This window comes from Stenella coeruleoalba (assembly GCF_951394435.1).
Source record: "Stenella coeruleoalba genome assembly, chromosome: 12".
NCBI classification, from domain to species: Eukaryota; Metazoa; Chordata; class Mammalia; order Artiodactyla; family Delphinidae; genus Stenella; species Stenella coeruleoalba.
In genome coordinates, this window is record NC_137158.1 from 22426138 (window position 1) to 22449209 (window position 23072).

Here is a 23072-nt window from a genome sequence, read left to right on the forward strand (position 1 = left end):
TAGGAAAGCTGTGTTTGGAAAGCATGTATAGAAAGGGAATTAGATGTGCTGAATCATGCTTTCATATAGTGTCCTTTAAAAAAGGTAAAAATTCTAGTTGTTAAAACTGACCTATTATTTAACCTATCATGCAGTCAGTTAGAAGAGAAACCATTTGGAGTCAGAACTCAGTTTGTGAAAATAGCACTCAAATCTTAGATTACTTGGTATGTGAAAAGACTGATTTTGAAATCTTATCAATTAACTTCATTGATCCCTGGACAATGCTTACGTAAACACTGGCTTTATTCAAATACTACCCATCTGTACATTAAAAACAAGCAGATTAGAAGTAAATGTTTTATTCTTCCAACTAAATTCCAGTACTACAAGGGCAGTAAAACAATGATACACTGGGAAAAAAATGCAGCAATAAACATTTGTTAAAAAGACTGATAGAATAAATAAAAACTACCAAAAAAGGGTGGGGGTAAGTCATATAAACCCATTCTGAAACCCCAAGAAGTCCTGGAGTACAGAAATGCCCTCCTCCTTCGCTATTTCACAGGAAGCACTGAAGGCTATTTGCTTAATAATGTCCTGGGATTACACTCTACATTATTAATAACTGGTTACAGCTTGGTTGTAGTGCACAATTAAAATCACACTAACTTCATCTGAATTGTCATTCTACAGTTTTATTTACACAACCAGTGAAGGGCATGTTCTTAGAATACCAGCTTTAATCCTTTCCAAACATTAATATAAGAAGCCAAATTGTAATGATACAGCAAATGAGGCCACTGGCATTAATACAGGTAGCAAAGGTCCACATCCGGGTGGTACTGACATCAAGGAAATTTCCAAAACCGGTTGCTGCCTAGGAGTGGTTGCCACTGACGAAAGCTTGAAACAACCTGTATTCACAGGGGGTATTGGCATTGCTGCATGTTGTAACTGGGACCTCTTGCAACAACGCAACAAGGAACAAGGCAGCCCACAAATGCAGAAAACATGATTCATGAAACATCTAAAGGGAGAAAAAAGGAAAATTAAGGCTAAGTTTAGGTCAAAATTTAAACACATGCCAAATCTTCATCCCTAATATTTTGCCCCTAGGTATTTAAGTAACCAAAAGTAAGCCTTAGTAAAGTTTTGCTGCCTATTTCCCTCCAAACTTTTTCTCCATGATTTTGTTAAATTCTCTTCTTGGGTATGAAGATAATTATAATAAACTATAATTATAACAAAAGTCTTCTCCGTAAAAGACTGTCTTGTTTTTGGTTTAAAGATGAAATACTTACAACTAGCAGGCTGTTCTCCATATCGTCGCATTATTTGATCATGCGTGAACTTCACAAATGCATCATATTGTTCTATAAATAAAGATAAACATCAATTACATGATTTGCAAAAATGCCCTCTTCTCTAATATATTAGAGCCACACAAACTGCAAAGTCCAATATATATAGTGAGACAATTCTAAGCTGGCACTTAATCAGACACAAAACCTCAGTAATAATAGTTTATCAGATGGAAAGAGCATGGAGCTTAGTCAGGAAACCTACATTTGTTCAAATCACACAACCTCATGTATAGGCTGGGTGGGGCTTATTTCTTAACCTATTAAATTTAAAGGGCTTGAAATAAAAAGATATCTTTCTCCTCTGAAAGTTATTATAAGTGGTCTATGAATGGCAACTTACTGCAACGAGGGGAAACACGACAACAAAAGCGTAGCAAAATATATGATACATCCATACATCCAAAATATGATACATCCACCTGTAACCTAATCAGGTGCCACAGAAAAAGATGTTATAAAACTAAGCAAATTCTCTCACCTGTGTTAGCATGGTGATTGATTTAACTCCTTAATCAAGAAGTTTACAATATCAATATCCAGTAAAAATCTGGCTTAAAAATCCAGGGGGAAATTCTGATTAAGTTACCATACATAATATATTTACTACATTTAAATTACTAAATTTTATGGGAAAAAATTTTTTTTGGATAATTTAAAGAAGACTGCAGCAGCTTGATACTCTAAAATTAGGTACACAGTGCCAGTTAGATTACTTCAAGTGTCCAGAACTGATGGCAAAATTATAAAAGATACAAAGTCAAAAAACCCACAACCAAATTGAGCTAAGTAAACAGCCAAAGCACAGGGTATACCAAAGAAAACTCTAGTTCCCTAATACTGCTGCTGGTCTACATGGCTAACATACTATTTCTTAAGGTCACTAAGGAGGACCACGAGCTATAGGAAAGTTCATTTCCTTTCTTGAATTGAAATTCTCTGGTTCTTAGAAAATACCCTGTACCAGTGTATAGAAAGGGTTAATTTAACTGATGTGAAGTGTATGTGGGAAAGAATGCATTTCTTAGGATGAGTTTCTGGGAGACTCTAAAACTCATCTCATACCTGCAAGTTTTGTGTTCAATATTTCTTCATACTCTTCTCGAACTTTCTCTTCACGCTCTTTCAATAAACGTTCACAGATCATCCCAACCTGCCGTAGAGTGAATAAGGGCTGCTCTTTTTTTAATGGTGAGGAGGCTGCTGATGGAGTCCCTATGTACAACATGAACAACAACAAAAACCGCACCAGATTTAGAGCCATCACAGAAAGCATCATCTAACTGAGGAGGTTTCACTTGGATGTTTTCAATGCTTATATATCAATAAAAGCATTTTTCTATCAGCGTTTAGCACAGCATCTCCCTAGTCTTAAAACAGGTTTAATCCTATCAGCTTATGGCTTTGGAAGAACACAGCAAGATGCATGCCATCAAATATAAGGGGGAAAAAGTGTGAAGGTGAGTGGAGACAATGTGACAAGATACAAACTTAATTTTTTGTTTTTAAATTAATGATATCAGCTAGGAGAGACTTTATAAAAAGAAATACTGAGAATATATCCCTAATATTCAACATTAAATTTCACGGTTCAGCATCCTTAAAGATTATAATGTAGCAGCCACTTAGTAGCAGTTTCTTCAGAATGCATTCCTCTTAAAAGTATTACTTAAGGCACTCTGATTTTCCAAAAACATTCCTCTTTTCTTGAAAAGAACATCTGAAATTAATCTTTGCGAACTCAGGATTATGATAGTCATCCACGGTAACACTGCTGCAAGTATTCTAGACACACACAAATACACACTTTTGCTATCAATTGTTTGTCCTGTTTATCTGCCCCAATTCCTCTTTTCACTTGCTCCTTGTAACTCGCATGACTGGGACCACTATGTCCAAAAAAAAAAAAGTATGTTTGTTTGTGTTGTGTCTACCAACAAGCTGTAACAGAATACCAGAATCCTTGTATTCTGGTATACAAGAATAAACTATACCAGCTTCAGTCCACAGCTACTAAAAAGTAAGCCTCTATCTTTATTTACTTTCAAATTCGCAGCTTTGTTAGTTGAGACTGCCAGTTCATTGATATTCTAAGAAGTGATGAATTATGATGAGCTTGGTTCCCGCTGAGGGTAGAGTCTTGTCTCTACCCTCACCTCCCCTTACCAAGTTTCACCCACTTATACCTGGCCCCCCAAATTGGCAGGAATACTGCAGAATTTAGTTCTGAACAATTTCATGTTTCCTAATCTAATTTTATTTGACTGTTTTATAGCCTGTGAATGTTTGTTTTGTTATTCTGCCTGGTTTTTCTTTGCCTGCTGGGAGGGAAGGGAAGGCAAGGCAAGCAGGCAACTACTGTCACACAAAAAACTATGTTCGCTGAGAACTTTACTAAAGTAAGAACCATTTTTGATGGCTCTTCTTTAGTAAGAAGTTTAACTTTCCCTTCACTTCAAACAGCCCTGAGTTTTACACCTTAAATTTTAAAAAGTGTATTTGCAAACTATTCTCTCCAACAAGAGACAGGGAAAAACCGATATAGGATCAAAATTATCAACCTTTAGGGAATCTATCCTAAAACACAAGTATGTGAGGGTATACTTTCAGGGACATTTTTGTAAATACTGTAATAGCAGAAATTCTGAGTCTATCTATCATTATTAAATAATTATAGGAAATCCATAAAATGGCATCGTATTCAGGCATGGCAAGGTACATCTATACCTAATAGAGAAACGTGGCTATATCTTTTTTTTTGTTTTAAATGGAGGCTACAAATCATAGCATTTATGGGGAAGTCCACTTAGGAGATACTATATACAGGTGGTTGTCTTTGAGTCATGAGAATCCAGGTAGCTATTACTTTTGTACCACATTTTTAAGAGATCATGAATTACTCGTATAAATGTTTTTTTTTTTAAGCAAGGGGAGAAACAGGAGCTTGATGACCGAAGGCAACTTGTATTACTTTTTCCCATAATAAGTGAAAGGAAATGTTACTTAGTAAGTCTGTTATTACCTGGTGAAGCTGGTCCGCTGAGGAGAAATGCCTGTGGCTGTGCATCAGAAGTACAACATGGATCTGTCTGTTGGAAACTAGTTTCTAAATGTCTTCTCTTCTGCATGCGCTTATACTCTTGTTTTATGTTGTACAGAATTTGTTCTAAAAGAAAAAAGTCAAAACTTGGCAAGATATAAACTTTCAAGTTAAAAAAGATAGGTTGGGTTCTACCAAAAATATTCTCTTCAAATAATATCTAGAAAACTTATGTTCTGGGAGGAATTAGTTTCAGCATAATGGGGACATTCATTCAGAAACAGCACATACACACCACCTGGAATCCAGCTATTCTACAATACCATTCTTTCTCAGCACTGACTAGTAAAAAAATAAGTTTTTCATTCACCATAAAGATAAGGGAGTCTGTGAACTGAAACACGTACTTAACTCAGATTCTGAAGAGTACCAAACTCAAAGGTCATTTATTCACCACACACATAACTATTAAACTAACAGGCTTTTTCTAAGACCATAAATAATTAGAAGCAGGGAGGACTATGTAAATACAGGCACACACCAGTGAGAAGTGACAGTAGCAGGTCAGCAAAATGACACAGTAGATGTGAACTAAAAAACTGTCATACATTAAATGGCCAGAGCCATTAATATTAAGCTCAACAGAATTGATGAATATTACAGCATTAGCAGCAAAGTACTGTTCTGAATCTTTAGGGTAAAAACCCAAGTAACGTGACTGGTACATAACAGATACTCAATTAAGAACCACTACACCACAGTGCCATTATCTTCAACCAAACCAGGAGTAAACAAGTATAAGGGACATATCCTTCAGGCCAGTATGATACATTTTAGAAGATTTCTAATTCAAAATAGTTACCATTTAGCCTCTCCAGAAAATCCCTCCCTGAGGTTTCCACTCCCATCCAAATAGACTTAGTTCCTAAATTAATAGTTATCCACGTGAAAACTACATCCCAAGAAGTTTATTAATCCCAATCCAAAACAAATAACAGGCAATAAAATGTTTCATAAATATAATGGAGTATAATTTCAACAATTCTACAATGATGCAATTTCAAAATGAACTGAAACTCAATTGAAGGCTAAAGATTTATGTAAGATGAAAACGATCCTTTTTAAAAAATTTAATACTAGAGGTGTTTTTTTGTTTTTTTTTTTTTAGGTATCTACTTCTCATCTCTCTTTTCACTTCATTTCCCAGTAAGAACTTTTAGGGCTTTTCAGAGAGGGGACATCAATCAGTCCCGTAAGCATTTAGATTCTTCCAGTTTCATTATTGTATTGATAATTAGAAATCAAAAAATAAAAAGCTGCAAAAGATATATCCAGTGAAGATTTCATTTATGTAAATGTTGTGTGTAAACAAATCCATTTTACATATACACGAATGCGAACTCACACATTGGAATAACTAACCTCAGGATGGTTGTGTGAATGTCTGTATTTAATATTTTTCAGAATGTTAACATTTGTTTATACTAAACATGGTCATGTTCACTCCTTTTCCATTTATGTGAAATTGTTTATAATTTAAAAACAAAGTTACCAGTGTGAAATAAAATGGCTGTCTATTGAACAGTTAAGCACCTTGATAGAAAACAGGATTCCTAAGATTCACAGAGGTGACCAATAAAACTAGTGCAACATCCTATACCAACCAGGTCAGGCACACATATCCTCATTTTTCTTAAATAACTCTTTCAGTAGCGATATTCTAAAAGGTTTCTAAAGTAATGATGTTTCGATCTCATAGCAAGCTTCACTCATTTATCATTTTATGTTCAAAGCTACCATCATCCTGATCAAAAGTGTCATTCAAAGCATCCTAAAGTTTATTCACAACCAAAGACTTCAAATATATTAGCACAAAGTAACTTTTAACCTTAACCTCTTTTGTGTGACTTATTCTTTGATCACCACACAGCTGTCCTCAGATTATTCTTCCTTTTGCTTCACAAAATCAACCAAAGTACAACTAAGATGTACCAAAAGAATAGTTGTAACAGACTCAATTTGTTCATCTGAAAGTCTCAAACAAGATCTAGCCTAGGATTAACATAACATAGCTTTATAAAATCGCTGTACCATCTAATATTTAAGAGACATCATTACAAGCAAAGGAACTGTAAGGCATAACTTACAAATGAATTCACCAATTTAAATGTAGTTTGATGAGTTCTGACAAATGCATACATAGCCCTGGAACCACAACCACAATAATGAACTTTATCACCCCCCAAAAGTTCTCTCATATTCCTATTCACCACCTTTACCAACACCACTGCTACTTATCTGCTGTCATTATAGTTTTGCCTTTTCTAAGAGTGTAGATTTTTGCCGCCTTTCACTCAGCAAAATGCTTTGGAGATTCACACATGATGTTGCATCAACCAGTAATTCCTTTTTATTAATTAGTATTCCATTGTGTATACATCACAACTTAGCCGTTCTTTTAGCAGACATTTGGATTGTTTCCAATTGGGGGCTATTATGAATATTCAAGTACAAGTCTATAGGTGGACAAATTTTCATTTCTCTTGAGTAAATACCTAGGAGTGGAACTGGATGGCCTGATTATATGGTAAGTGCATAGCTTTACTTTGTAGGCAACTGCCAAACCATTTTCCAGAGTAACTGTACATTTTGCATTCCCACCAGTAATGTATGAGTTCCAGCTTCTCCACATCTTTGTCAACACTTGATATTGTCAGCGCTGAAGAATTTCAAATACTGCTGCACTGCTTTTTATATCTATTATGATACAACTATGTCATCTAAGCCTCACCGTGCCCTCAGATGCTCTAATACTGGTAACGTGATCAACACCGTTATGAAGTGAATGGTCCAATTTAACTTGACCAAAACCCTCAACACTCAAAGTAGCAAAAAGCTAACTACAAGCTTCAAGTTCATGTTATCTTGGTTCAGAGGTATATGCAGCTTTGAAGCTAATAACCAAGAAATCTCCCCAGATTCAATATTCCACAATTCACATTTTAAGCTCAACCTACATATTTGGCCAACTTTAGTTGCTTCCATGCCAGCTGGATACAGGCCTTCCATACATCAATAAAGTACCTATGTCTACTTAGTCTTAAACTACTTAAATCTAGCCATCTCTTACCAAACTAGAATGTGACATTTTACTCCAAGTACCTGCAACTTCTGACATTGTGTTGCCAAAAAAATTTACCAGTCCATTAAAGAAAGTCAAATAAAGCTTCACTAACATCATCAGTTTTAATCATGCAGACTTCATATTTGGCTTATGAAGCAAAGATTAAATTTGCAGCAAATCACTTAGAGCAAAATATGGAGTTATTTTCACAATCTACTTTACAAATGGCTGTAGTATATCCCTTTTCAAAATCCTTAAAACTACATCACCCTTATACTACACGGTCAATCCCTGAACAACATGGGGATTTGGGGGTGCAGACTCTTCCGCAGTTAAAAATCCACATTAACTTGTAGTTGGCCCCTGTATCCTAGAGTACGGTTCCTCCACGTAGGCGGGGTTCCACATCCTTGGATTTAACCACCTTTGTATGGTGTAGTACTATAGTATTTACTATTGACCTGTCAGTTCAAGCCCACACTGTTCAAAGGTTAACTGTAAAATACTTGTAAGAGTTTCTTGCACTGTACTAGGTTAAGTGAAAGTCAGAATTAGCAAATTTATGACTAATGGCATTTGCATTCTCAAATCTAGTAAATACCATTGAGAATGCTAATAAAATTCTCCGTAATAGGCAGATTGTCAGTGAGCCAGCACTTATTCCTTTGGAATATTAAAATATATATAAAACAAAAACACCTAGGTAAATGTGAAAAGAAAAGAAAGGCCTGGCCTGAGGCAATAAAGCCTGTTTACTCATCTTTGTTGCCAATGATTACTTGAAAAACCCTGGTCACAATGAACAAGGTCAACAATATAAACAGGAGAAAGTTGATGGGATACAAAAAATAACTGAGTTGATAATGGTAAGAGAAACAGCATCAAGATGGGACTGAGAGCAAAGGGAAAATGGAATTAAAAGCAACCAGAAATGTGTTTAAAGGAGAACCACAAAATGGGGGGTGGCGGTGAGGGGTTGTCAAGTATCTCTTTAGAGTTGAGTCCATAACCATAAGATGTCTAAAACTTGGTGATATGTGAAACTAAACTTTTGCTCCAGACTTGCATGGACTTCCTGTTTTCCTACTGACATAATTACTAGATCAAACAGTAAGGCTTCGTTAACAGTTTTAAGTTCAGGTGTGTAAAACCCCTTTATTATCACCTAATATGCTAATTTCTCTATAGAGTACCTTTGAAAACAAACAAGGTAAAAGTTCATCCAAACAGATTTAACTCAACAATGGGATTAAAAATGAAATAAATCTTGAAAGCCTGTCAGTGCTAGGGAGGAACACAAATAAAATGAAAAATCTGTACACAATTGAGTACAGAAAACCTGCAGTAGCCATTAAGACCTAAAACGGAAACTGTTCCAAATAAAATAACAGACCAAATCTAGAGCTCAGAACTACACAGACATTGCCATGTCTACTTTATAAATTAAAACACACAAGAGTTCAGAGTTGCTATGGAGACCCATCTTTGTAATTCAGCTATTCTCCCAGATCATCTGATCAGAAACTAACACAGTTCTTATAGACTCCTCGAGGGAACCTTAAGGACAATGTTCTTATCCAGCCAAGAGCTATCTAACTAAAAAGAATGAGCTGATGCCATTTTAAATTTACTTCAAAATTACTGCTATGTCAAAGGAACCTGGAACCAAATTTTTAACATAAGACTGTTAAGTTGTATCTACAGTACTTTAAAAGCAACTGGCTGAGATTCTAAATTTACATTACATAATATTTTACTGTATGAGGCATTCATTTATCTCCTACAAGAGGAGAAATAACTGTAATTACTACAGGTCAAATTCTATTACTTCACTGGAACTATAGTAGCCAATGATTACTTACTTGAAATAAATGGCTCAATTTATTAAAATCCTTCAGGTCTAAGTATAAATTACAAATTAACTGCGCAATGGGAGTCACTAAATGCAAGGAGTCCAACAATGCTCAATCAGCAGGTAGCTCCTCCCTGATATCCAAGAAGTTTCATACCTCTTTTATATTACACTAGATTCTAAAGGGATATATGTTAACCATGCTGCTTTTGTTGTTTACTTCTTTACTATCTGCAAATGTCTTCTCAAATAGCTTACAAGCTAGGAAAATACTGAGTAATAAGAACCAAAAAAAAGAAGTAAATGGTGAAGAGAAAGGGGAAACTGAACCATCCAAAACCCAAAACCCAAATATGCAAGCTACAGAAAACATTCAGTGCCAAGGCAAGTTTCAGCTTCTATTCCAATTAACCATGGGCCATCAAAACAAGGTAAGGTTTGGAAGGACAGAGAGCAGACTCCTTGAGGGCTGTAGGGCAGCACAATCAAGCTAAAGAAGAAACACTAACACACATTAGGACACCCAAAACACACATATGCACATAAATATCGAGATACAGCATACCTGGAAACCAGTGGCTGCAAACTGATAATTTAGGAGCTAAATGGAACCCAAAGACATTTCTGGCCTGAATACTTTCTTTTTAAAACAATGTGGCCAACATTTAAAAGTGGGTAATTTTACATTAAAAGTCAGATTTTTGGCTACTGCTGTTGCGGGGGAGTGGCGAGGAGGTATTGGACTATGTGGCAAAATTCAGCTGAAGAGCGGCTGCTACCTTTTGGGCTTAAGTTCTCAAGTGCTTCTAAAGCTTTAATGCACACGCAAACCACCTGGGGATTTTGTTAAAATGAAGACTATGAGGGACGGAGCCTGAGTTAGGCATTTCTATTGAGTTTCCAGGTGATGCTGCAGGCCAGGAGCAAGACTGGAATTCACAAGTCCTCACCTTGTTCACTTTTTTATTACTTGCCTGAACTATGGGCATTTAAATTTCTATCCCCTGCTTAAAATAATAACTCCTCTACTGTGGCAATTAAAATGAAAAGTGGTTGGTTTATGTATTATTGGACATGCCAAGAAATGGAGGGGAAGAGAAGGAAAGCAGTAACTGCAGAGATTATTACAAGTACCAAAATATTAAGGATGATCTAATTCATTTTGCCACTCTCACCTGGATGGCTTTTGTCGTTCTGAGACAGACATACCACCCCGCCCAAGCAGGAAAATATTCTGTAAATCAATTTAAACTTGGACCTACTTAAAGAGATTCATTACATGACAGTAACATACATATATTGATTCATTTATATGAATTTTATATTCATTATGTGATTGAAAGTAGACAAATGCATTTGCTTTTCGATTCTGTCTGCTTTAAAAAGAGCAAGTAAGACTACCTCTTACGCCAGAAGACACTGACTGGAAACCTACAGACATCTTTTGTTTATCCCATGTATTTTGTAACTTAGTTGTGAATACTTAAAAGTCAACAGATTTTGAGAAAATTCTGACTTCTGGGCGAAGAAAGCCTTCTGGGAAGGTATGACAATAAAAAGTCTAAACTTCCCATGGCTGGACCTGAGAGGAACGGTCTGAACTAAAGATATAAATTAGAAAGTCACCTGTAGGAAGTCAGGAGCATGCATGTGGTCACTTAGGGAGCTACTAAGCTAGACAGGAATGGAGCTGAACCTAGAACTAAAGAACTCCTAAGTTTATGGCCAGATGAAGACAAAAAGCAGCTGGAGAAGCAGCTGGAGAAGTGGAAGAAAACAGTGCTATCGCAGAAGGTTAAAATACAAAAGGTATTTCAAAAAGAAGGGAGTGTCAGCAGTGTGAATGCTGTAATAAGAAAGGTCAAACAAGATGAGGATTGACTGTGTGCCATGGAATTCATCAGTGGCTTGACAAAAGCTGTCTGAGATACAAATATACTAGGAGTAAGTTGAGAGCAGCCAAAGAAATGGAAGCAAGTAGACTACCTGAAAGCTCTTTGAATTTGGTTTTGAAGTGGAGAATTCTGGATGACTGCTGGAGGAAAATGAGGATGCTTCACTTACTTTATAATGGGAAGCCTGACCATATTTAAAGCCAAAAGCAAAGATCTGGTTGAGAAAATCAGGTAAGGTTCCTTTGGAGAGAAGTGGGATTCTTCCCTCACTATTCATTTAATCTTCCTCAATGATACCAAAAAAAAAAAAAAAAAAAGACACAACCATTGGTAGTGTTGGTACTGGGAAAAATGAAGAAGCTACCATTTGATGGCCTCTATTTTTTCTGTGAAGTAAAAGGCATGGTTATTCACTGACAAATGGCAGGACTGCTGGACAATGTAAAAAGTCCCGTTTGAAGTTGCCCTACTGTAACTATCTCCAGCACTCAGGGACAGGAAATGCTCTTAATTCTCACAACATCTCTAGGAGACAGATACTACTATAATCATATGCGTAATTTTACAGATGAGGAAAATGAGGCTTTGCTTCAATGTCTTCTGAAAGGTCATACAGCTGGAAGAAAGTAAACCCAAGCCTGATCTCAGGGCCTAACCTCTTAACATCTACTACCCTCTCCAGTATTAGTAAACCTAGCCAATATTCCGCTGAGCACCTAAAGTTAAAATGTATCACAAGGAGGAGAGCGAATTCTTAAAAAGCAGGATGTCAGTTAGAATAGAGGGATCCACTGCCACGTATTATTAATACTTCATACACTGAAACGTCAAACTCTATGACTGTTAAGAAGGTAGTGACCAAAACGGAGCATAATTCTCATTTACCTAGAGCCCTGCAATTGCAATCACTGGCTGTAACAAAATAATTATAAGAAATTTTCATGTTACATCCGGGTATTTATAAAAAGGATGCTTCAAGTGTCTCTAAACTGCCCCTGCTGAGGACAGGCATCTATAACTAACCAGAATGTTTTATTGGTGTTTCCAAAGTTAGGAATTACTCTAAATTGGTAGGTCGGCATTACCACACATACAGGACTGATTACAAGACCAGCTTCTGATAATGTACTATTTCACCTTGGGCCATGGATCAGGTTCCCCTGTTCTGTCACAACCACCTAAAACCTCCTACACTTCTAACCAATTACACTGCTTAGACAAGTTTTTCTTCCAGAGAATTATATATCAGCACTAGGAACAAGGCAATCTTCTGTAACAAAAGGCAAAGTTCAAGGAAAGTAATGTTTGAAAAGTTGGCTTTCTGCAATCTTTCAAATTCTACTCCACATTCTATTCTTTAATTGCTACATCAGTTCAATGATACTATTTTTTTTAAAGAAACAAAAGAAAGAAAATCAACTCTTCCAGGTCCCTCCCTCCAAACTTCCTCCCTTTAGTTTGATCTTCAGATGGAGTATTCTAAGAATTAACATTAACGGAAATGAAAATAAATGCTAATAAACCAAAGTCAGAATGCACATCACAGACTAAAACAGTCAGAAACAGCCAATACATAAGCTTCAATAGTAAAAGTGTGACTTAATTAAGTAAACCAATTTCAGTGCTTAGGCTGCCAAAGGTGAAAATAATGCTAACGTGGACAACTGTCCACCAAGAATTAAAATAGGTATTTTGATAAAGTTTATGGTATTTTTATTCTAGTTTAGCTGCCTTTAAAAAGTATCAGCAGTGGCAGCTCTGTCAGTCCCTGGACAGACTTTGTCTTTTCTTTGCCTAACCAGCATAGAATCTGGAACTCAAATGAGGTTCATAAAAGCTTGAACAAGTGACTTCTAGAGGAAGTATTTAGATTTTTAATAATGCTGAGAAAATCCAGATACATGAATAGATATAGAAATTAAGTCAAACTCAAAGGCTGTATTACTGAAAAAAAATCACAGTAAAAAAAGATCACATTTTAATAAAATCAAAATGTTGCAAAGCATTTATATTTCAGGATGACCTGCCTATGACATTTGTGACAGATAAAAATTAATGACTTACGATTTGTAAAGGGAGGAAGAAAGCTATACTCCAAGACAAACTACAAGCATATTCTGAGCTGTTTTTCTAGCGCTGGAAGGATAAAAACCACTACCACTACCACTACCCAAAAAAACCTATCATCACAAGAAAGATTACACAATCTGGCATAATGCAAAATTATGATCAAAAGGCTGAAAATAAATATCAAAGCTGACAACTTGACATACACTAGATTTTTAATTTACCTGCAAGCATTCTTTCCCTGCTCAATTATAACTGCAGTATCTTCTCATCATGCAAAAAAAATTTTGTTTTAACTTAAATCATTCAATCCCTTTAGAAATGAAAGCTCAGAACTTCATATTACAAAATATTTTCTCCTAAAAATCACATAAAATCTTTAAAAATGTAATTCTTCGAAACAGCAAATCTCTGAAAATGGTAAAATCCTTGTAAATGGGCTATTTCAAATATTGAAACGCACAAAACCATGTTTATCATCACTGTCCAGAAAGATGAGGGAATAATGAGATTTCAAGCACCTCAAAAAAGTATTGTTCAAAGTCTTAAACTAAATAAATGCTGTATTTCTTGTTACTACTTATTTGTTTGAGTCACAATTAAAAATATATGTTGTCACATATTGTGGCTTTATTGTCACAAAACATCTAAAAAGAAAAAGTGGTATAGAAGGAGGAGCAGAAATGAAATTGGATTTTTTTCTTAAATTTCCGAGTCTCTAAGAACCTTGGGAGATGCCAAGGCTTGATTAATTCAACAAATACATTCAATAAATATTTTAAAACTTTATTTGTGGTAAGACATTAAGAGGGAAAGGATGGCAGATAAGAATACCTCTGGGGTTACTTTCAAACTCCACAAGTCCCATCTATCCCCTCAAAATCCAGGGGACATTCCTTTTAACTAACAGTCTTTGCTAAAAGACTGCCACTGATGCATCACATTTCTCAGGTGTTTAGAAAGTTGTAAAACATTGGTAAGCTGAGTTCTAGAATCCTTATGCTCAGCAGTAAAACTGAAGATGAATCTCTTAAACGAGATTCATTTGTGAAGACCTCTTTACCATCAGATGGTTCATATAGGCTTGAACAAGTATTCCACCCTTGTAGGTAGTCTTCTCAAAGTCAAGAAATTCACTGTGGTTTCACACATGCATAGAGAACATTCTGTGAGTCAAGAGTACTAGCACAGTATTAATGCAAAGACTGCAAGGACCATAAACTGCTGGTTAATTCACTTATGAGTACTTGAAAAGACCCAACCCCAGTACCATTCATTATCTTGTTTCATGAACCAACTATCCAAGAGATCCAAACTTAACCTATGCTATCATTATTGCATTCTTCTTTACATGGAAAGAGAATCAAAGGTTTCTTTTCTAAGAGGAAAAATAACACAAAACTGGGCACTTCCAATGAATCTCTTATTCTCAACCTTTCAAAACAAAAGCGTTTCTATCACTGTCTTCCTGGGTCTATCTAAACATATAGGAAAGATCTATCTGAATAATACCCAATATATTCTCTTTCCTATAAAGCCCTTTAAGAAAACTGAATACATTTATTATTCTCCTTTACATCTTAGTGTATGTCTCTGTGGCAACCATGGTGGCTAGGAGCATTTTCACCTAAAGAAGAGCTAACAACCCTGTCCTCTGATGTAGCCATGTTTACCCGATGTGTTTCTGTGCTCAAGATAGGCTTTCATTTTCCTACTTTCAAAACAAAATAGCTCAATAATGAACACAACTGCATGCTGCTTTTAATGGCTATAAACGTACATGATTATTAAATGCATAATTCATACAACTATTAAATAAATGCAGCTACATACGCAGTCCTAAATAAAATATCAGGTTTGAAATCCAAAGTACAAAGACCATTAAAATCAATTTATTTGCCAAATCCACTGAGAAACTAGAAGCAACTTAACAGCTGTCTAAATAACCACAAAATATTAAAAACACTTCTGGCTCAATATGAATGACATCTGAAATGAAATGTTGCCTCCTCCAACAGACATCTCATTTGTTTGTGTAGAACCATTTATACTTCATTTAAGCCAGCTGGTGTCTCCATTTGCAGGCATGTATCAATGTCTACAAAACAATCTAAGTTCCTGTAAACCCTTCCCCATTCACAAGCTGCAATTTCCATTCTTGATGGCAAGTTTCCAGCAAATACAATGAGTTTTTACAAAGGCATTTAACTCTTAATCCAACTGAATTCCTAAGGCAGACTACAGCAATGGTAACAAGTCAAACAATATATATAAAGGTGCCTAGCAAACTCACAAATAGGTTGAGTCCATAGAGGGATCACTTCACTCAACCACTCATTCATTCACTACACAATTATGAATAACAACATCTTGGATTTGACTGACAAGTATAATATTTTGGTTTTATTAAAATAATTTTGTTCTTGGGAATGTCACGATAATCTTTTGCCTAAATGATAATATTCTGAGATGTTTCAAAAACTAATCGACAAGGACAGAACACTCAATCTGTTTTCAACTAACTTGCCAGGATGAGTACTAATGAAGCTAGGAGAGGCATTCATTTTCCCAACCACAGCCAATGGTTCCCCTCCCACACACCTTCAGTTGTCATTCACTTTTCCTTTTCCACATCCAGGGGTTATTACAGACCTCACTGCTGACACCCTTAACCAGGGTTGGGCAAACTTTTTCTGAAAAGGACCAGACAGTAAATATCTGAGCTTTGGGAAAATACAGGCTCTGTCACAATTACTCGACCCCGCTACTGTAGCCTTCAAGGGACATGGACAATACTTAAAAAAAAAAAAAAAAAAAAAGAATGAGCATGGCTGTGTTCCAATAAAATTTATTTGCCAGCTCTTTCACTTTTCCTGGTATTAAGTTGCACTAGTTTGAAAAATATTGATTTAAATAATAGTCATCAAGTCAAACTTTGGAATAACCTTCCTGGGATGACTAAAACAAAAACAAAAAACAAAGTTGGGTTTAAAACAGATGTCCTAGTTCCTGAAACTACTAGTAAAGCCTCAACATGACTTCAGCTACATATCAGAAAACATTATATACATATCCAGAGAATGATAAAATCATGATAAATTGTGCACATGCTCTGAAAAAAAAATTCACTTCAGTAGTCTAGTTGTATATTGTTTAAATTATATTTGAACTCACAGAAGTGAAAACAAAGAGATTCCATAGAGCCCCAATCAATCTCAATTTGGTAAGTTGCTTTCTGTTCCCAATCCCAGCTACTTATTTCTGCTAAGGACATATGGGTATTCGCTCTTGTAAAGTTTAGGTAAGACCACTTTTAAAATAGGAATCTAAAAATTAGGTATTTGGGAAAATTATTTCCAAGTTAGACAACATGAAAACTGGGAAGCTCTCTGATACCTGCACAACACTGCAGCTCCCATTATGACACCATGATTACAAAAACCATTACAGGAGCATGCCCAAAACTGGCCATGTAAACACAAGGCTAAATTAAATTACGTGTAAAGTGTCATTCAAAATCATAGTTAAAAACATAAATTTTAGCAATTCAAAACTTATGCACTTTTAACTGCTTTTCTCTAGTTCAAATAGCTTAAAAAAACTTTTCACAGGCTAAATAAATATCAGGGTGTGGTTTTAGAGTTCAGGATATGATCAAACTTCGAGTAGATGTCAAAAACACCTTGAAAAACAAAACAGCAATATTTTGGAAAATGTGAATCTGAATCAGTAGGCTTAAACGATTCCAATAATTCCAGTCATTTTATTATTACCGTCCACTTAACTGAAATGTAACATAATGTGCAGCCAACTGCATTAGCCAATGCTTCAAATATATCAATGAAATGACAAATTTGCAAAGGATCACAATTCTTTCTGAATTAATTCCCTTTAAAGTGAGAACAAATATAGCCTCTAGCTGACTTACCTTATATGCTCAAGACTATTTTAGCATTTAGATATACTTTAACTCCCAAACCTAACAATGTATTAATTCACACCCCCCCAATGAAATTTATTGCTGGTTAGCTAGAGCTATTTTTAAGTGGCCTTATGAGGTACAGACTCCACAGTATCATTTCAATTTTCAATGACAGCATTTCACTAAAAAGACAAACTCTAAAAATAATGTTAACCACCAGGAGCTCATTCTTGACATTGTTTCAATAGCAAAAAATGGTAGCCTAGGCATTGAGGTCCTCCCCATATATTTGGGCAAGGATATTTTAAAAATCTGACCTGAAAAAAAAAAACAAAACTAAGTCAATTCCAAATGGAAGTTACCAAATGCAGGTAAATACTGCCCACAGATTTTTTTTTTAAGCTAACGATAAAGAAACATGTAAATCAAATTATGAAAAGGCTTTGTCTACAGATCATGTTATTACCAAAGGCTAACACACAGGAAACCTTTGCTTGCTACACACACAAAGGAAACATTTACACTACCAGTCCACAAAAACCTATCTTAAGATTGTGCCAGGAGCACACAAGGATTTTCAAAGTACAGAAAAAAATGAACACACACATGCAGTACAAAGCAGCCAAAAGGTAGTTCCCCACAGTCACTTTCAGGAAATGTCTCAAGATGAAAAGCAAAAATAGTCTTAAGTCCCTTGGAATCTTGGGTTGATTTATTATTCCCAAGGCCTGGGCTTTTTCTCCCAACAGACTTTATCGGGCAGAAATAAAGCACTTCCAACTAAAAGCAACTACTCAGCCCCGATTTTCAATACAATTTGCTTTTCATTAGAAGTTCGAGTTTCTCAAGGTCTAGACATATAGTGCGATCACATTACGGCAGTCGGGAAGAGCAGTTTCTTTGTTGTTGACCCTGCTAGGGAAACAGGTCTTGACTCAGCCCAAGTGGCGTTCTTGTGGGTGATTAATGACAGGCCTAGATCTCGCCCCAGTGACATCCCTCCCCACCCCCTCCGTACTAAAATCAGCCATGTCTGAAAGGGAGGAGGGGCTGCCGCTTCGCCTCCAACCACCCAGTTCCAGACTTGATAGGTGCAACCAATCGATGCCGGGGAGACAGCCACCAAGAGTCGGGTGAAACGCGTGACCCTTCGCTTGCCTAGATTTCCGTGTAGCACCCTCTCTGATCATTTCCGCTTGGGCTCTCCAGACTACGGAAACGCTCAATTCTGGTCCCTCAGCGCAAAGAAAAGGACCTTCCTCTTCCCCACAATACCCGGCGAGGCACGGCCCCTACCCACCCCCCCTCCCGACCCCCCCCCCCCAAGGCCATTCCCATTGTGTCTCCGAGGCTGGAGGAGCTCGTGAAAAGAACTGTGGTCGCCCGAGAGCTCCGCTAAGCATGGGGGCGGTCCGGCAGCCCAGTCCCGCGGCCGAGGCCGCGGCCCGGGCCCCCCAGTCCTCTCACCCCCTCCCCCCACGGCGGCTGCGGGGCCGAGTCCCACCTGTGGTGAGGCGGGAGGAGACATCGCCGAAGGGAGATGGCTCCATTCGGAGATACTTCTGCGGCGAGGTGGCGGCGGCCGAGAAGGAGGCGGCGGTGGCCGCGGCGGCCGACGACGGGGAGGCGGCAGCCGAGGTGGGCGCCGACAATGGCGCACATCGCCTCCGCTTCGGGGACGCCGGGCTCAGCAGCGGGTCGAAATCCAGAGTCCGTTTCAGAGTGGCTCCGCACGCCATGGCCGGGCTGTCGGGCTCGTGTAGGGTCAGGAAGGGGAGGACGAGGGAAGGGGGGCAGAGCGGGGCCCCGAAAAGAGCCTAACTGACCGGCTCAATAGCGGAAAATCGGGTGGCGGAGCGCCGGCAAAGGGAGTAGAGCCGCCGCCGCTGCTGCTGCCTCCGCGGCAGGGGCAGTGGCCCGGGCCGGCCGGGGCGAGGGCGGGAGGGGCGGTGGCGGCGGCTCACGCCAGCCGCGTCGGGGGTGGGGGCTCTTCCGCCTCCTCAGGCGCGGCTCCCCCGGGAGAGGCTCCGGCCGCCCCCGCCGTCCGTTCGGGCTTTGCGCCGCGCCTGAGGCGCTCCTGCGCGGAGACCGGCTCCCTCAGAAGTCTAAACCAGCCCCGTGAGGTGTGAGGCTGCAACGCGGCTCCTAAGACGCCCGAGCAGCGTCAGAAGCTAGAGAGCGTCGGTCGATGCGGCGGGATTGAGAGGTGGCGGTGGCGGCGGCGGCAGGAGCGCCACCGAACACGTCCAGCCGCTTCCCTGCCCACTGTACGACTCTTCCACCCGCCGCCGGCCCCAATATGGCGTCAATAACAACGCCGCCGATTCAAATCCTGCGGCCTCAGGGCGCGTGCGCATGGGCGGCTGGCCACCCCTGTGGTGCGTTCTTGGGAGTTGTAGTTTTTCCCTGTCGGGAGGAATCGGCGTGAAAAGCGATTAGGGAGGAGTCATGGAAACTACGACTCCCGTCATTCAAGGCGCGCGATTCCGAGTTCCGAATTGGAATTTAAATCCCCCTACACAGCTTGAGTGTAAAAGGAACAGAGCGAAAGAGAAAAAGGAAAACGCTCAGAGAGAGTGGGAGAAAAGAAAGTCAACCAGTGCGGAAAGCAGGCTCAAAAAAAAAACCTTTAAAATTCAGGACATAGTTGTCCTGGTACCGCTCCCACAGTGATTTAACAACCGGGAAATAGAAAATTAAGCCAACCTAGAAGTTCAAGACTGACTAATTTCGGTAATAAGAGTGCCAAAAACAAAACCTGTCACAACGACGGGCTAGGAAATGATAAGATTTTGGAACCTATTTAGGACTTCAAGAGAACAACAGTAATAGTATCAGGTTACAGGAACCTTGATTGAACTCCATGCTTTGCCCTTCCCAGGTAGCTGCTTGCATCCACCTACTAAATTCTGCAAAGCCAGGTTTACCCTGTAAATGAATAGGATTTGAACGACGTACAGAACCAAATAGTTTTGCTTTGGATAAAAAGTTGGTGATATCAGAAATTGCACTGTCTCTGTTGAGTAATGGTATATATCTTGTGAATGGTAAAAATTAAATCCAAAGACACGATGAAATGTCTGGAGAGTAGATATTGGACCCATTTTGTAAGCAGAGGAAAAAAAAGTTTTTTTCTAAAAGTTATACTTCTAATCAGGTACCTAAAATAAAAATCAAATACAGGATTAATAAAGTTATTTATGTGAAAAACTGTCATTGGTCCTTTGCCTATGGAAGCTATCACCAGTCCAATACAAAACTAGTTATCTACGTGAATGCCATATTATCAAATGATCATGAGTATCAAATACTGGCTTTCAATGCTTATTTATTCCTGTCATTTATTCAGTAACTAAAAGATGTACTATTTTGTACCATTTTGTCTATTATTCTTTACAACATTTTTGGACAGTAGTTTAATATATTCTTGTTTTATAGAACTGTTCAACCCTTCAAAGACCAGCAGTGCTGATCACACTGCCTGTGTCAACAACTAAGTTGTGCTAATTTTAACATATTATACTGTTCGGAAAGTATCTTTGGAAAAAGAGCAGCATTTAATGAAACAGCAGCTGAACTGACACCTAATAAGTAAATTTTTACTAAATTCTGAACACTCCATGAAATCTATGATATGGTGAAAATAACAGACTATACACATTTTATGTAAATGAGTAGGAAAAGCTATGTTGACAAATGGAAAACAAGCAACAAAGCATTTATGTTCCTGGTAAATATTTTCTGAAATTAAGATTTAACCTTAAACTATAGAGCTTACTTTGGAAAAGGAATGTTATGAGTCAAATTGTGTCTCCTCAAAGTTTATATGTTGAAGTGCTAATCTCAGGTATCTCAGAATGTGACCATATTTGGAAATAGGATCATTTCAGATATAATTAGTTAAGATGAGGTCATACTGGAATAGGGTGGGCCCCTAATCCAATATGACTGGTGTCCTTACAAAAAGGGGATATTTGGACACAGATGGGTAGAACACCATGCGCACATGAAGGCAGAAACCTCGGTGATGCATCTACAAACCAAAGAAAGCCAAAGATTGCCAGCAAGCCATCAGAAGCTAGGAGAGGGGCACGGAACAGACCCTTCCTCACAGTCCTCTGAAGGAACTAACCCTGCTGATATCTTGATCTCAGTGTTCTAGTCTCCAGACAGTGAGACAATAAAATTCTATTGTTTAAGCCACCCAGCTTGTGATACTCTGATATTAGGAAATTAATAAAGGGGTGGTGGTTATTTGAGTTACACCCAGTTGCCTGGAAAATGAGGAAAGAGTTGTGTGTAAAGGTGGCAGGAGATATCTGGTAAGTTGACATTTTAGTCATAATAACTACCCTTGCAATCATTGCTGCACTGCGTATCTGCAAAAGGCTCTCTGTTATGATTAAACAGTGACAGGGCTGGGGCAGCCTTCCTTTCTACCAGTGGCTCAGGAGCCTGCTAAGAAGCTTCCAGGAACAAGAGGAGAACTCTCTGATTCACCTCTGTGTCTTTGCCCAGGTTCTCTTCCATACTTGTTGCCTAACTACTTTAAGACTCAACCTTCCCGGAACATGTCAAGGCTGAATTCGTTTTATAGATTCACAGAAAAAGAGACACCTATCTGCACATCTTCATCATTACCCTTCTCACATTGTAATACCGTAATTCTCTGCTCATGACTCTGCCTCTGCCACCACTGTATTAGCGCCTTGCCAATAGTCTAGTACCTTGCACACTTCAACAAATACCCATTGAATGTTTCTCGAACATTTTTTAATCACCCTATTCTCCCAGTAGTCCACATTATACTTGTCCCTTGAGATAGATACCTACTAAAATATAAAAGCAACACTTTTAGGGTAGAAGAAAACTGTTGAAGGAAAAAAAACCCTAAAAACATTTCTTAGACTAAAATTAAAAATAATACTTGGAAGGCCATAAATCTTAACATCACCTTAAGTCTTAACAAGTTTAGAAGTGAATTTTTATTCACTTCTAGAGGCAAGGAGAACTATATTTAACACATTAATAAGTTGAATCAGGCCACATGAATCTAAATATATAGTACAGCTAAAGTCTCCAGTGACCCACACAGACCAGAATTGCTCTTGTTGGGACTAAAAGGCCCATAACAAGTTTCAAAGGCTTGAAATATTTAAAATAGTTTTGTGACAATCCAGCAAGTATTTTCTGATTTGTACAATCTCTGAAGAAAATCAAACTGCTTTACCAAGATGCTGGTCTTTGCTTGGTATTAGACTTTTCTAACACCTTCCAAAATATTCCCCAGGATCTGATTCTGATGAGTCATTCTTTGACTAAAGCCAATAAAAGTATACATTACTGGATGACACAAAAATCTCATCATCTTGAGCCTGAAGATCGTCTTTGTACCATAAATCATTTTCAAACAATTTTTCTGACGTCAAATAAAGTTAAATGCAAATATGTAAGGTGGGGACAGGTGTTTGCTGACTTTGCATGTTGAGTTTGAGTAATGGGTAGGTTCAGCATTAAGAATAGCCATTCTAATTCAGGAGTCACTTCAAATCTATATTCAGAGCAAGCATTGCTGAGGGCAAAAAAAAAAGTTTAATCATTGTGTAAATGAGCGCAGTAGGGAAGAATAGATACTGTAATTCCTTCCACATAACATCTTGCAGGCTTGCTGGAGTCTCTGATAAGCACTGTATCTGTATACTATTTTTCATTGGCCCTTTTGAACTTTGGTTTCATTATTTTGCTTGTGGTCATTATTTTGAGTTGACTGGATAGACCATAGAGTCATCAAAACCATATATCTGTGCATGATTTCTGGAGGTCACCTAG

At 38.0% G+C, this 23072-nt stretch overlaps 1 protein-coding gene across 1 annotated transcript; it reads right to left on the bottom strand.

Moving 5' to 3' along the window:
* Positions 1 to 132: 132 nt before the first annotated feature.
* On the bottom strand, positions 133 to 20300 carry AKIRIN2 (akirin 2). Its single transcript, XM_079938827.1, has 5 exons — positions 18748 to 20300; positions 4366 to 4509; positions 2409 to 2558; positions 1284 to 1355; positions 133 to 1009 (listed from the first exon to the last, which is right to left on the bottom strand). Exons 1-5 carry the CDS (start codon positions 18980 to 18982, stop codon positions 999 to 1001), a joined length of 612 nt encoding a protein of 203 aa, XP_079794953.1. The 5' UTR covers positions 18983 to 20300; the 3' UTR covers positions 133 to 998.
* Positions 20301 to 23072: the final 2772 nt, after the last annotated feature.